The 13164-nt window shown below is 56.8% G+C and overlaps 1 protein-coding gene and 1 long non-coding RNA gene across 5 annotated transcripts; both read left to right on the top strand.

Moving 5' to 3' along the window:
- Nucleotides 1–320: 320 nt before the first annotated feature.
- Cdkn1c (cyclin dependent kinase inhibitor 1C) lies at nucleotides 321–2867 on the top strand. 4 transcript variants are annotated; one of them, XM_046444581.2, is made up of 4 exons: nucleotides 321–522; nucleotides 700–1403; nucleotides 1929–2067; nucleotides 2157–2867. In XM_046444581.2, exons 2-3 carry the CDS (start codon nucleotides 710–712, stop codon nucleotides 2060–2062), a joined length of 828 nt encoding a protein of 275 aa, XP_046300537.1. In that variant the 5' UTR covers nucleotides 321–522; nucleotides 700–709; the 3' UTR covers nucleotides 2063–2067; nucleotides 2157–2867. The 4 variants fall into 4 exon arrangements, with proteins under 4 accessions (XP_046300537.1, XP_046300536.1, XP_046300540.1 ...); XM_046444580.2 differs by having other exon boundaries at nucleotides 324–522; nucleotides 2152–2867; XM_046444582.2 differs by having other exon boundaries at nucleotides 327–522; nucleotides 1932–2067; nucleotides 2152–2867.
- Nucleotides 2868–7415: 4548 nt separating this feature from the next.
- Nucleotides 7416–8030, top strand: LOC124092657 (uncharacterized). The gene is made up of 2 exons (XR_006851685.2): nucleotides 7416–7492; nucleotides 7793–8030. It is a non-coding gene; the product is annotated as an uncharacterized LOC124092657 (long non-coding RNA).
- The last annotated feature ends 5134 nt before the right edge of the window (nucleotides 8031–13164 follow it).

Genomic DNA, 13164 nt, shown 5'->3' with positions numbered 1-13164 from the left:
GCCCCCGCCTGCAGACAAAGGAGCCGGCGGGAGAGGGGGCGGGGGGGGGGATGGGGCGAGGGGGCGGGGCGCCGCGGTGTCACGTTACCGCCCGCAGCGCCCTTTAACTCGCGCCCCGCCCCCGCCCGCTGCAGCGCGCTCGCGGGGCCGCCAATCAGCCACGCCAGGCCGCGCGCCCCGCCCGTCCCCGGGTGTGTGCGCGCGGCCAATGGGGCGGCGCGCGGGGGCCGGGCTGCGGGGGGCGGGGCGGCGCGGCGCCGGCCAATCGCCGCGGTGTTGTTGAAACTGAAAATACTACATTATGCTAATCGTGGCGGGGCCCGCGCGCGCGGGGGTGGGGCCCGCGCGTATAAAGGGGGCGCAGGCGGCTGGGCGTTCCACAGGCCAAGTGCTCTGTGCTCGAGGGGTGCCGAATAGGCCCGAGTGAGCAAGCGAGCAGTCAGGCAGCTCTGAGGGGGCGCGGCCGCAGCCGGACAGGACCAGCGAACCAGCCGTGGAAGCCGTCCACCACCAGACAGCCAGGTAGTCCCCGCGCCCGCACTCCCGCCGCGTCCCTTAGACCCCTACTTCGCGGGGTCCCACTTTTGCCCAGCCTCCCCCCTCCTCCTCGCCTCTCTTCCTCCTCCTCTCGCTCCCCTCTCCTCTCTCGTTGCCCGGGGTCACAGAGCCCCTGGCCAAGTCCGACGTGTACCTCCACAGCACAGCAGAGATGGAGCGCCTCGTCAGCGGTGAGACCTATCCTGTACTGGTGCGCACTAGCGCCTGCCGTAGCCTCTTCGGGCCGGTGGACCATGAGGAGCTGGGCCGCGAGCTGCAGATGCGCCTGGCGGAGCTGAACGCGGAGGACCAGAACCGCTGGGACTTCAACTTCCAGCAGGACGTGCCGCTGCGGGGCCCTGGGCGCCTGCAGTGGACCGAGGTGGACAGCGAGTCCGTGCCTGCCTTCTACCGCGAGACGGTGCAGGTGGGGCGCTGTCGCCTGCTGCTGGCGCCCCGGCCCCCCCCGGTGGCCGTGGCTGTCATCCCGTCCCCTGAGCCGCCGGCCACTGAGTCCGTCGACGGCCTCGAGGAGGCGCCTGAGTCACCTAGCGCCCCGGCGGCGGCGCCCACCCCGCCCCCAGCCCCGGCCCAGGTCCTGGACCCGGCCCCGGCCCCAGTCCCGGACCCGGACCCGGCACCAGCTCAGGCCACGGTCTCGGCCTCAGACCTGGCCTCTGACGCCGACCCGGACCCGGACGCGGCGCCCCAGGACGGCGCCGAGCCAGATGAGAACCAGCGCAGCCAGGAGCCGCTCGCTGACCAGATGCACGCGGGGATTCCGGGACGTCCCGCGGCCGGCACCGCTGCAGCGGGAGCTAACAGCAGCGCGGCGATCAAGAAGCTGTCGGGGCCTCTCATCTCTGGTAAGTATCTGGCGGCCCCGCCCCGGTCCAGCCCGGCCCCGCTTTGTCCGGCCGGCCGGTCTCTCCCCAGCCCTCGGGGGCCTCTCTTGGTCCCCGCCTCCTCCCGTGGCGTTAAAGGGCCCGCAGCGCGAAGGGCGCGGCTGAGTCCGCAGCCCCTCCTCGCTTGTCGGTGGTAGTCTCTAGCGGATCGAGAGAGCGCGACGGGGGGCTGAGCCCGGTCCCGACCCTGTCAGAGCGAGGGTTTCGGCTCCGGCCGCAGGAGTCTGTCCCAGGCGCGTCCGGCGCAAAAAAACGCGGCGCCGAGGGGGTTAAGTGCGGCGGCAGCCCCGGGGGGCTTGGCCGCGGGACAAGGGGAAATGCTTACACAGCACATTGCGCGGCGACGTAAACAAAGCTGACCCGCCGCGGACCTCGGCGCGGGCGGGGACGGCGCCCCCACCCCAGCCCGAGCGCCCCGAGTCTTTTCCCGGCCCCCTCTCTGGGTTCCCGCCGACCCCGCCCTGATCCGCCGCGCGATGTCGCCAGCAGATTTCTTCGCCAAGCGCAAGAGATCTGCGCCTGAGAAGTCGTCGGGCGATGTCCCTGCGGGGTGTCCCTCTGCTAGCGCGGCTCCTGGGGTGGGCGCCGTGGAGCAGACCCCGCGCAAGCGTCTGCGATGAGTTAGGTGAGTCCGGCGCCACCGGGGGCCGCGGAGGGCCACTCCGCGGGGTCCCCGCAGTCTTTGCTCACAATTCCCTCTCCTTTCCAGTTTAGAGCCCTGAGAATTCCTGGGCGGCGGATGTTGGAAGACAGCTGGGCCTCGGCTGGGACCGTACATGTAGCAGCAACCGGCGGCGGCTGCCGCAGAGCAGCGATTGGCTTCGTGTTTAAAAATCTGAAACGTGTGCAATGTGTAATGACGTCTCTATATCAAGATGTATCTGCACAGGAGTACACTGGTCCCAAGGTGTAAAGCTTTAAGAGTCATTTATATAAAATGTTTAATCTCTGCTGAAACTCTGCAAAAAAAAAAAAAAAAAAAAAAAAAAAAAAGAGAAAAGTATAAAAAAAAGTACAAAAGAGAAAAAAGAAAAAAAAGGATAAAAAGAAAAAAACCCATGTATATTTGTACAAAAAGTTTTTAAAAGTTATACTAACTTATATGTTCTATTTATGTCCGGGCATGGGCATCTCCACCATGCCCTGCCCGGTCATTGGTCATGCCAAAGGCACTATATCTCATCCTTCTCAGTTATCCACAAATGTAAATTGAATAGCGGGCTTTAGGGGAGGGGGGGGGTCGCTCACAAATTAGCTGCCACACATATGCACCTAGCTTGCAGCCTTTTCACGCTTTTGCTCTTTTATAATCATTGTATTTTAAACTTGAAGACAAATCTGTTAAAAGTGGTTCCCGAGCCGTTTGTACCACTGCCCCAGCTCCACATCCGTCAAATTCTAAATAAAGAGGCCAAAAATGCTGCACCTCCAGTCTACTGTGCTTTTACGATCGTGTCCCCCCAAAGCTGGGGAGATAGAACACGCGGGGGGGGGGGGGGGGGGGGGTGGGGGAGTGGAGGGCAAACACTTGGCCCTTGGCAGAGTAAAGCCTGTTGAAAAGGGAGGGGGCTTCCTCCTGGTCGGCACACTCACCAGCTTCAGCCCTGCATTTTGGGCTTGAAGACAAATGTCCCAGTTGATGACTTCCCTTTCTCCAAGGAACCACTAATGGGTACCTGCAGGGATTGGATAAGACCCTACACTGCTGACTGCAGTGCCCTTGGGGTCCTTCTCAAAGTGGAGCCCCAACTGTCCCCAGTTTCATGGGACAGGGTACCCCAAGAGTGGGCCACATTATGGCCTTGATGGAAGAAAAGCAGAGCAATGACAAGGGGAGGATGGCCTGTGAACAGGTGGGACAACTCAAGGCTCCGTCACCTGCCCCCATCACACTTGCTGGGCACAGCAATGGCCTCCTGGTTTCAAAGTGCTCCCTTTGATTCAAAAGTGGAAGTTTATTTTTTATAGCTGACCTATAAACCTCTGAAAATCAGCTCACAATGGAGAGGGTGATGGGACACAGCAAAGTCAGACCCACAGCGGGTTCTGCTGGTGCCCTGAGGTGGGAAGGGAGAGCAGTGGGCATGATGGGCTGCGTGCGGCACTGGACAAGACGGGGATTGTCAAGATGTGTGGGTGGTGTACAGTTAACCCTTCCCCAGCTGCCCAAGACCCTGCAGGGGCCAGGCCCTGGGAAAGGCCCCAGGAAAGGCTCCCATCCCTACCAAGTGGCAGGCCCTGATGCCTTCAGAAGCCCTTGGCCTGTGGTGGCCTGGGAATCACACCTGAGCAGACCTGGGGAGAGGGGCCCACACCCACCCGGTGGCCAGAGCAAAGCCCTGTCCTCTGAAGTGGGGGACAAGTTGTAGTACAGGCAGTGGAGCTAAGGGGGACCCAAGTGAGTGGCTTTTGTGGTGACAGAATCCCGATGGTACTGTCTCAGGTCCACTTACGCGGCTCTGCAGAAGCCCCCATAGGAAGGGTCGCCAGGCCTCTGCCCCCTCTCTGCTTCTCACCGCCCTTGCCCCGGGGCTTGCGGACCTGGGGTGCTCTCCTGCTGCCTTGCCTCCTGATGTTACTTGACCGGCTTTCTCAAAAACAGGGAGGGCTGTGTGGGGACACAAAGGTGGGCACGGCCTTTGCCATTTCCCAGTGCAACTCCTACTCCAGCGGGAACCCGCAGCCGCCCCCGGAGACCACCCTCCATAGGGAAACAGCATTGTGATTGTGCCCTGTGTGTGTCACAGTGTGACTCTGGCCCAGGCGACCCCAGGAAATCTTACTCTCTGGGGCCTCAGTTTTCCTGTGAGGCTGAGAATGTCCGAGGTGCCTTCCAGCTCTGGTGTCCCGTGACTTATGAAGACAGTCATGGGGACGGTGACAATCCATGGCACTGCTGGAAAGCCCTTCTTTCATGTGAGCTGCTGATGACAGCAGGATCAGCATGTGCCCCAGTCCTTACCCAGGGTGGCAGCGGGCTCGCAGCTAACAGCCGCGTGGGTCAGCTGGCCCCGCTCCCTGGGCATCCAGGGTAAAACTGAGAGGCTGTCCTGTCCTGTGGACCTGGCTGGGCAGAGAGACCGTGGGCCTGCTGTCCACAGGGGTGATGCTGGGAGGGATTTTCCCTGGGCAGTGGTGGGTAGGCCTCAAGCTGGTGCCCCAGGAAGTCCCCCAGAGAACAGCCCGGGCCCAGCCCAGAGGGAGGATGGGTGCGTGTTGGAGTCTGAGGGTCAGGGTGAGGCAGGAGAAGTGGGGCTGAGGGGTACTTGGAGTCAGCCCTGGTGCCAGGAGCCTGAGCTGGCCTGCTGGTGGCTGTGGGGCCAGCACACATGTCACTGTCACGTTACTCAGCGCGAGAGTGTGCTTTGGGTCCTGCCTCTGCGCCTCCCCCTTCCTGTTCTCTGGTACTGGTATCCAGTCCCTTCCTGGGCTGGGTCAAAGGTTAGATTTTGTCTTTAGGAGCCCCTGGGGGGGCTGCAGCCAGGGGAGGTGGCTGCTGGGTAGAGAACCAGAGAGCCTGTGGGAGGGGCTGGAGGGGCCAGGAAGCCACTGGCCGCTGAGGCAGAGGTACTGGGTGGTGGGCCTCCCCATGTCAGGCCCTGCCCCAGGCACCAGAGACGCAGAAGGGAACACGATTCCCTGCTCCTGGGGTCTCTTCCACGGCCAAGGTGGCATGGTGAGCCCAAGACAGGGCCGGGGAGCACGCAAAGGGGACCAGTGAGGGCAAACAGTCAGGCGCAGGGGGCGTGTGCGGACATGGGGCACGCAGGTACCCTGCTCCAGTTCCTATCAGGTGACACATGCCCATCCGCAGGGCGGGGGTGGGGGAGTGAGAGGGAACAGGGCCAAGGCCCTGGGGCTGGGATGGGAGAGGGGCGCTGTCCCTCGGGACAGCTGGTGAGTTGGTGGGGTGGGCAGGAACTCAGACTCAGGCAGCCTCCTGGGTTCCTAGAGTGGTGTGAAGTGGCCCTTCCCAGGCTGCGTCGGCCTCCCCAGAGAAGCGGGAACAGAGGACCTAAGTCCCTTCTTTGGGATGTAAGCTGGGATTCCGACCTCTGCCTGTCCTGCTTTCTACCCTTGGCTGCCGGGCCCCAGAGCACCATCCGGTTCAGTCAGCAGCCCTGCCTGCGGCCCCGAGGCCTCGGGCCACTCGGCGAGGCTATTCCCTGACCGTCTCTCTCTTTCTCTCCGACTGGGTTTGAACCCAGAGCTGCTCCGCCACTGAGCTGCATCCTCAGCCCTTTTTATTTTGAGACAGGGTCTCACCGCGTTGCTGGGGCTGGCCTCCACCTGGTCTCAGCTTCCCGGGGTTCTGGGATTCCAGCCTAGGGCACCGCCCAGGCCTGATGCTATCTGAGGAGACTGTGCCCTGTTTGTTTTCTGCTTGTGTTTTATGATACATTGTTACTAACAGTGGCTAGTTTACATTAGGGTTCGCTTTTAGCTGTTGGTGCCCATTCAATGGCATGTGTCATCCTCCAGTGCAAGATCATTCAGGGCATGTCACTGTCCTGGAACGCCTTCCTGCTCCCCCGTTTCTCCCCTTCCTGCCCCACCCCCAGACCCCTGGCCATCATTGATCTTTTTACCATCTTCCTTGTGTCCCTCTTCCAGAATCTCTCTTAGTTGCAAGCGTGGCCTTTTCCGATTGCTTCTTTCTCTTTGTGGTGGGTGACCAGTTCCCCCAGGGCTTTGCAAGGCAGAAGAGTCCATTCCTTTTGCACTGAACCAGATCCCTCGGTCTGATGTACTTCTCCCATCCTCTAGCACCCTGAAGGACATCTTGGTTGCTTGCGGGCTTGGGCAATTTTGAATAAAGCGGCTAGAGACATCTGTGTGCGGGGTTTTGTGTGGTTGCAAGTTTTCAACTCCTTTGGGTGAATCCCAAGGAGCACGGCGGCTGGATCAAATGCTGAGAGCATGTTAAGATTTGTAAGCAACCACCGAGCCAGCTTCAAAGTGGCTGCACCGTCTCCCCTCCTCACGGCAGAGCGGGTTTCTTTTGAAGAGCACTGTTTTCTGGGTGTTTCTCCTCTGTGGACCACATCTACCTTCTCTTTAGGTGGATTAAAAGACAAAACGTAGCCAGGCCCTCTGGCACACACCTGCAATCCCTGTTACTTGAGAGGCTGAGTCAGGAAGATGGCAAGTTCAAGGCTCACCTGGACAACTTAGAACCCATCTCAAAATACAATTTTAAAAGGGCTGGGAGTGTAGCTCAGTGGTAGAGGCCTAGCCTGGGTTCAATCCCAAGTACTGCCAAAAAACAAACAAAACAAAACAAAAAAACTTGCCACTGATAATTGTGGCTTATCTCGGGGTGCTGGCATGTTTGACCTGGCCGGGCATGAAGGGCTCACCGTGGGTCAATTCCTCATCCAGTTGGCCCCTGGTAGATTGCATTATTGTCCAAATATTTGCTGCCCCACCCTGCCTCTGCGTCTCCTGCATGTTGCTATTAGGCCTGGCCACGTGACTTGCTCTGGCCATTGAAATGGGGTGGACGTGACATATGTGGCTGCCCAGGTCAGCATTCTGCCATCTTATCTCTTTGCTTTGATACCAGCAAGATCCCAGATTGGGGGCTGCTGTTGCCCACCGGCCATGGGACTGCTATAACCAGTGGAAGACCCTCTACCCTTGGGCTAGTCCCTGAGAGGTGGGGGCTTGTTTGTTACGCAGCATGATATGAACAACACTGACACAGGCGGTTTCTTTAAGGATCCCACTCACAGTTGACAGGAAGGACAGCTGGGCCTGGTGGCATGACTGGGTCTTCTGGGTACTCCAACCATGTTTTGGGTGTGTTTCAGCAAGTCCCCCAAGGGGTCATGTGTTGGAAGCTAGGTCCCTGGTGCTTGAAGAGGTGGGGGCCTAGTAGGAAGTCTTTAGCAAACTGGGTGTGTTGTTGGAAGGGAGAGTCTCTCTCTGACTTTTGTGATGTGATCTTTCTCTCTTTCATGTGCTCCCACTGTTGTGATGCCATCCACCATGGGGTCCTCTCCAGAGCTGTGCTGATGTCAGCCTTGTGTCCTTGATCCTCCAGAACTGTGAGTTATAGAAACTTGTTTTCCTTATAAGATTACCCAGCCTCAGGTGTTTTGTCACAGTCACAGAATATCTAAGACACTGGTACATGTGTCTAGAAATTATGCTGACACTCCCAAGAGCTGCATGTCAGGGTCCTGCAGGTGCTACCTCTAGCCTGGCACTTTAAGGGGCTGGAGGCTGAGTGTTTGCACTTGACAGTGCGTGAGCCCAGTGTCCTCTCTGGTTACTGTTTGTTCTGCATACTGTTTGTATGTGCTTTTAAAGTGTCCAATAATTGATCTAATTTTTTCTTTGTACAGGAAGGAAATTATCCTGGTTTGGAAAAGGGTCAACATTTCAGAGGCTGAGCTGTTTGCCCCACAATTTGGCATGCTTTAGAAATCTCATTCATTCTGAAAATTAAGTGCTATGCTATTTGAGCTCTGGCATGTTTGGGGAGAAGAGAAGATACCAGTGACAACTTTGGATGTGCTCCATGGACAAGCCCCTTGAATAAAGAGTGGACGTGGCCTCTCATGGCCCCATGGGCCTCAGGAACCAATGTGTGATCTCAGTGTTCTTTCAGGCGCCAGGAGTGGGTCTCCTCAGGTGGTCTGCGGCAGCGTCTCATGGCCTCCGCTCAGCACCCCTCCAGCACCCCTCCAGCACCCCTCCATCACCACACTGCCCAGTGCAGCACCAGGGCACAAAGTCAGGTGGGGACTGGTGGCCTGTGCCGTCTCTCAGGTCAGAGTAACACCTGTCCTGCTGATCTCTTGCCAAGGGAAACCTACCCCAGCCCTTGGTGGTCTAAAGCGGAGGCTTCATTTATACCTGTGATTGATCATGAGCTGAGCTTGGGAAGAGCTGAGGGTAGCTGTCACTGCTTCACGCCGCGACAGTGGGTGGGATGTAACCTTTTAAGTGGCTCAGTCTCATGCCTGGCAGATACAGGGCGGCCAGCCCGGCCCGCGCTTCCTTTTCCCAGGGGCTTCTTCCTTGGGCCTGCCTGGGCTTCCTCACAGCATGGCCGACGGGGTCTGCGGCAAGTCTTCTGGAGGCCCAGGAGGAAGCCATGAGGCTGCTGCAGACCTTGCCTGGGAAGGCCCGCAGGGTCACTATTGGCCCCCAGCCATGCAGCAGCAGGTGGTAAGGCCAGGGCCACCCAGGTTCAAGGGAGGGGAACCAGCGTCCACTTCCCCACGACCATTGTGGCAACTATGCCCTCCTGACAGGCCCCAGTGGACGCCCAGCTCAGGCTGGCCGCTGACTTCAGGACTCACGAGACAACCATCTCCTACATTCACAACCTTCTCCCCTCTATTTTCCGTGGTAATAGAAAAGAAAAATTGCAGAGTACTCCTTGTGTTTGACTCAGCAAATTCCAGGGGTGGCTTCCTGCTAGGCAGGTCAGGAAAACGTGGGACTAGGCAGGAGGCAGGTGGCTGCAGACCCACGGCAGCAAGGACACGTCATCCCTAGGGCCACCGAGAGGGTGCCAGAAGCACTATATAAGGGCGTCTGTCAGCAGCCCTGGCTTCTTATAGCATGTGTGTGTGTGTGTGAGTGTGTGTGTGTGTGTGCAATGTATATATGTGTATAAAGGTCACACACATACACACATAATATGTACACCTCACATACACATACATCCCACACATATGTACGAGTGAGCAGGTGAATATCATGCTCACACACTGGATACCAATAAACATGTAGTCTATACCTACTATATACATGCCATGCATTTATATGTGTCTACATGCATATATAAATACAATTTCTCTTTGTTTGTTAACTTTGTATCTGGTGTAGATTTTCTCAACACTTTGTAATAGTATCACACTTCCTTAGACAAATTCTTAGGAAATCTGCAAACATGCAGAAGTTGCAGACTCATGCAGGGAGCTCCCTACCTGCTGGCCTCAGCGATGGTTACATTCTCCAGAGAGCCTCAGTGTTTCCTCCCCCACCTGCACCGTGTCCCACTCCCAGGGTTTGAGCAGATCCCTGAGCTGCTGTCCTCTCACCTGCAGACCCTACTCCCTCCACTCCAGCACACTCGGTTCCTCTGAGCATCCACTTGGTCTGGGAATGCATTCCTTCTCACATATTCTGGAAGAACCCCAAGAGCTTCCAGGGAAGCTCTGGGCTTAGTCTGATAATGACATAGAACCCGTGAGCAAATGCCATTATCTGACCAAGACTCAGGAGCCCCTGCCAGGCGCGGTGTGCACACCTATGATTCTAGCAGCTTGGGAGGCTGAGGCAGGAGGATTGTTGAGTTCAAGTTCAGCCTCAGCAATTTAGCGAGGTAAGCAACTCAGAAAGACTCTTTCTTTCTTTCTTTCTTTCTTGTAGTTATAGATGGACAGAATGCCTTTATTTTATTTATTTTTATGTGGTGCTAAGGATCAAACCCAGTGCCTCACACATGCCAGGCAAGCGCTCTGCCACTGAACCACAACCCCAGCCCAAGACTCTGTCTTTAAATAAAATATTTTTTAAGAAGGGGCTGGGGATGTGGCTCAGAGGTAAAGTGCCCCTAGGTTCAATCCCTGATATCAAAAATGAACAAACAAAAACAAAAAACCCTTGCAGCAAGAATGTCCCCTCATCCAGCACCCCGATTTACCAGGTGGATGGCCCATGCATGGAGGGCACACCCCACGCTTGCCCCAAGAGCGCTGTTGCTGCCTGCCGAGCCTCTTTGAGCTACTGGTGCATTCTGGGTGAGCAAAATGGTTTTACAAATGGAAAGGCCACAGTACTAGACATGCAGCCACGTCGCTGGGGATGCTGCTCTGCTGCCTGGATTTGCCCCGCAGGGCAGCACGTTCTCTGTGTGACTCGAAGCCCCTTCCTTTTTCTTTCGAAACTGCCGAGTGCCTATGGCTACTCGCCTTATGGTCCCAGGGCCTGGGGCTGCCCTTGGGCCGGTGGACCAGGGTTTGGGTCAGGACGGGCTCATGGTTGGCAACACTCGGTGGCTTCTACTGGTCTGTGACTCCTGCGTGGGGAGTGTGCACCAGCCTAGCACGTCCCGGGAGGGGTGGGCCTGGCCTTGAGCAGGAAACGGCAGGGTGCTGGCTTGTGACCAGCACTGGGCTCATTCTGTCTCCCATTCAGAACCTCCCCCTCCTTTTGGGGGTGTATCGGGGGCCTCATGGTCCCTTGATGGGGGAGCTGTGTGCAGTGAGAGAGCTGAAGCACAGGCTCTTCCCCTCTCTGGGCCTCAGTTTCTCCTCTCTGAAGGGGGCACCTGGGGATGGAGTGCCCCTGAGGGCCTGCCTAGTGTCACATTCTTTGGGAATATGAAGCTTGGTGCTGACCCCACCCTGGAGGCTTTGCCAGCGGGAGCGGTGGGAGACTCGCACTGGTCCGTCCAGGCAGCGGGAGCCCCCACTCTGCTCTGGCAAATCCCCGCTGACATGCCTGGGGATCCCTTGTCTAACTCTGATGTCACTCAGGCCTGGAAGAGATCCAAGGTCCAGAGGACAAGTCATTGAGCCTGAGAGATGTGGCAAGGCCAGAGCTGTGGGGGCCACCTGGCACTGGGGTCTGAACGTGCCTCCATAGTCCATGTGCTGGGACTTAATGTCCAACATGGGGCCTTCGGGAGGTGATTCAGGTCACAGGCCTCCTCCGTTGTGAGTGGATTCTTGTGAAAGAGGCCCCATGCAGTGTCCGCTTCCCTTTCAGACAGGTGCCACCTTGGAAGCCGAGAGCTGCCCTCACCCGTCCCCAAACCAGCCTCAAAGCTGTGAGAAACAAGTTTCTGTTCTTTATCAATTACCCAGTCTCGGGTATTTTGTTACTGCCGTACGAATGGACTAACACACCTGGTGGCCACCACCTGAGGCTCCTGTCCCCTCTGTGCAGGGATCCATGTGTATCCCAGGGGTGTGCAGTGGGCAGGGACTTGGCAGGAGGCTGACCCACTCCTGCAGCAGTGACATAAAGGATCCGGGTCCCGGTCCTTGTGCAGGACTCTAGCTGAGGACTCAGACAAAGGAGAGCTGGTCTCCTTTGGTTTCTTATAGCACACCCTGCTCACAGCCACTGTGCCTTGTGTTGAGGGACCCCTTCTTGGAGGGACATTCCAGAGGGCCAGGGACTTTGCACTTAGCTTTCCTGTACTCCCAAGTCCAGCACCCAGTACAGAGCCCTGAGATACTCCCATTGATTCCTGCTGTGCTTTAATCACAGAGCCATGTTCCCAAGAAAGGAGGGTGGGGAGAGGAAGAGAGAGGGAGGAGACAAGAGAGAGGAGGAGGAAGACAAGAAAGGATGGATGGATGGATGGACGGATGGATGGATGTGAGGATAGATGGATGGACGAATGGATGGATGGATGGGTGGATAGACAGGTGGATGGATGGTTGTATGTATGGATGTATGTATGGATGGATGGGCGGATGGATGGATGGGAGGGTGGATGGATGGGTGGGTGGATGGGTGTATGGACAGGTATATGGATGGATGATTGTATGTATGTATGTATGTATGGATGGATGGATGGATGGGTGGATGGATGGATGGGCAGGTGGATGGATGGGCAGGTGGATGGGCAGGTGAATGGGTGTATGGATGGGCGGATGGATGGATGGGAGGGTGGATGGATGGGTGGGTGGATGGGTGTATGGACAGGTGTATGGATGGATGATTGTATGTATGTATGTATGTATGGATGGATGGATGGGTGGATGGATGGATGGGCAGGTGGATGGGCAGGTGAATGGGTGTATGGATGGGTGGATAAATGGGTATATGGATGGCTGGATGGGTGTATGTATGTATGTATATATGGATGGATGGATGGACGGATGGATGAATGAATGGCCATATGTATGAATGGATGGATGGGTGGGTGGGTGTATGGGTGTATGGACAGGTGGATGGATGGATGATTGTATGTATGCATGTATGTATGTATGGATGGATGGGTAGATGGATGGGTGGGTGGATGAACAGGTGAATGGGTGTATGGATGAGTGGATGGGTGGATAAATGGGTATATGGATGGCTGGATGGGTGTATGTATGTATGTATGTATGGATGGATGGATGGACGGATGGCTGAATGAATGGCCATATGTATGAATGGATGGATGGATGGGAGGGTGGATGGGTGGGTGGATGGGTGTATGGACAGGTGGATGGATCGATGATTGTATGTATGTATGTATGTATGTATGTATGGATGGATGGATGGCCGTATGTATGAATGGATGGGTGGATGGGTGGATGGATGGGTATATGTATGTATGTGTGGGTGGGTAGATGAATGGTTGGGTAGATGGATGGATGGGTGGGTTGATGGGTGTATGTGTGGATGGATAGATGGGTGGGTGATAGGTGGATGGATAGATACACTTGAATTCTGTCAAGTGACTGGTTTGTTTTCTCTTGTTCTGTTTTTTAATGGCTCCTTGGGGTTTCCCTCAGTTTTCTCCTTGCTGCTTTGGAGCCTGTATAGCCAGGCTTGGGAAGGAGCCCCCATCCCTGCTGGGCTCCTCCATCTCCCCCCAGGCCTCCAGATGCCCAGACCAGCTTCAGCGGGGGCTTGGGATGTTGAGCCCGCCTTCCACCCAGCTCAACTCTTCCAAGCATCCTGCTGAAGGGGGAATATGTCAGAAATAGGAAGAAGAGGGGAAGACCATCTTCCACATGGTAGACTACCCTTAGAGCCT

The sequence above is a fragment of the Marmota monax genome, unplaced genomic scaffold (assembly GCF_021218885.2).
Source record: "Marmota monax isolate L192 unplaced genomic scaffold, Marmota_monax_Labrador192_F-V1.1 WCK01_AAM20220418_F8-fsc00038, whole genome shotgun sequence".
NCBI classification, from domain to species: domain Eukaryota; kingdom Metazoa; phylum Chordata; class Mammalia; order Rodentia; family Sciuridae; genus Marmota; species Marmota monax.
Note: the sequence above shows the minus strand (reverse complement) of the source record. Positions and strands in the feature narration are given on the sequence as shown.

Excerpts from the sequence above, each read along its gene's own strand:
- Cdkn1c (XM_046444581.2), top strand. The coding sequence starts at position 710 with ATGGAGCGCCTCGTCAGCGGTGAGACCTATCCTGTACTGGTGCGCACT. Across the intron at positions 1,404-1,928 it reads GTCGGGGCCTCTCATCTCTG|CAGATTTCTTCGCCAAGCGC; the intron begins GTAAGTATCTGG and ends CGATGTCGCCAG.